This window comes from Pundamilia nyererei, unplaced genomic scaffold (genome assembly GCF_000239375.1).
Source record: "Pundamilia nyererei isolate P.nyererei 1_Seehausen unplaced genomic scaffold, PunNye1.0 scaffold00002, whole genome shotgun sequence".
NCBI lineage: Eukaryota > Metazoa > Chordata > Actinopteri > Cichliformes > Cichlidae > Pundamilia > Pundamilia nyererei.
Window position 1 is genome coordinate 1,191,670 of NW_005187403.1, and position 1,328 is coordinate 1,192,997.

At 41.6% G+C, this 1,328-nt stretch overlaps 1 protein-coding gene across 1 annotated transcript in view; it reads left to right on the forward strand.

Moving 5' to 3' along the window:
• cops4 (COP9 constitutive photomorphogenic homolog subunit 4 (Arabidopsis)) overlaps positions 1-630 on the forward strand; it is a 6,263-nt gene extending 5,633 nt beyond the window's left edge. The window contains exon 10 of the mRNA XM_005720079.1: positions 107-630. Coding sequence (XP_005720136.1) covers positions 107-240 — 134 coding nt within the window. The 3' untranslated portion in view covers positions 241-630. The remainder of the gene's footprint in view (positions 1-106) is intronic.
• The last annotated feature ends 698 nt before the right edge of the window (positions 631-1,328 follow it).

Here is a 1,328-nt window from a genome sequence, read left to right on the forward strand (position 1 = left end):
CCAAAGGGGAACACGCATTGTGGTTTTCACCATGGTTCACATGCAAATAGTCTTTGTTTTGAAAGGAAAATGCACCTTCTAATCTTTTTTCTTCTGTCTCTGGCAGCCCGTGAACCCCTTCCTACCTGGGATAAACAGATCCAGTCTTTATGTTTCCAAGTCAACAACCTGCTAGAGAAGATCCGTCAGGCTGCTCCAGAGTGGGCCGCACAGGCTATGGAAACCCAGATGACCCAGTAGTATTCCTAATAGGATCCGTCAGCCCACCCTGAAAGTTTTGTCTTGCTTCTCCCCAAAAAGACATTAAAAAACACCTGCAGTTTAAGTAGTAAAAGCACTGTGGAGATCCTTCTGGTACCAGCATGACTTGTTTGAGATGTGGCATCCATGTATTTATAGGGCTGTACTGTACATTCAGGTGTAATTTCATGTTGTTTACATGTTAAAATTTTGGATATTATATTCAGATTGTTGACATGTTATAGGGTCAAAAATAAGATGCGCACAACAAACGCATTCTGTTTTTATCTTGATAATACAGCTATATCTGTCAAGTACTTCTTGATTTATCACTTGGCCCACACTGAATGAATTTCAGCAGAGTAATAAACTTGGAGCTGAAAGAAACTGCTCAGGATCATCGTTTGATTCAAGGTTGCTGTCTGCCTCAGTGGATTTTCTTTTTTGTCAGTGACAGTTTAAATATGAAGACCAAATTGATGAAATGCTCGTTGAGTTCACTTTTCAGCATCTGTACCAATTTTCTACTCAGGATACATGTTCTGGAAGCATTTTAACAAAAGTTTAGGAGTAGATATCGCTGTACTGAATGATACAGACATTTTATGAGACAAAAATGTTTTATGGTGATTCAGTGGTATAGTGGTTACCACATTTGAAAGATCCCTGGTTCAACAGAAGGAGATATAAATCCAGCTTGTGGGAGAAATGAGCTAGTGTACTCATGCTGGCCTCAAGCAGCATGGGGCCACCGCCTCTGTTCAAAGATGGTTGTTCACAGTGGACATAGATGGCTTCTTTCACTCCTCTTTGAAGCCATCTGTCCTCTCTTTCTAAAATGTGAACATTGGCATCCTCAAAAAAATGACAAAGGTGGTGAACAGAGGCGGTGGCTTACGACACCGACCGTCTGCCATCTATAATCCAGTTTTGAGATCCATTAACGCCCACTCGCATCTTGGGCCATTTGACCTCAGTAAATTACACGATAGGGTGGGGCTAGATTTCACAATAGGTTAACCCAAAACCCTGGGTGATCGTGACCTACACCTGTTTTCAAACCTTGGCTCGTGTGATTAGGTAGGGAT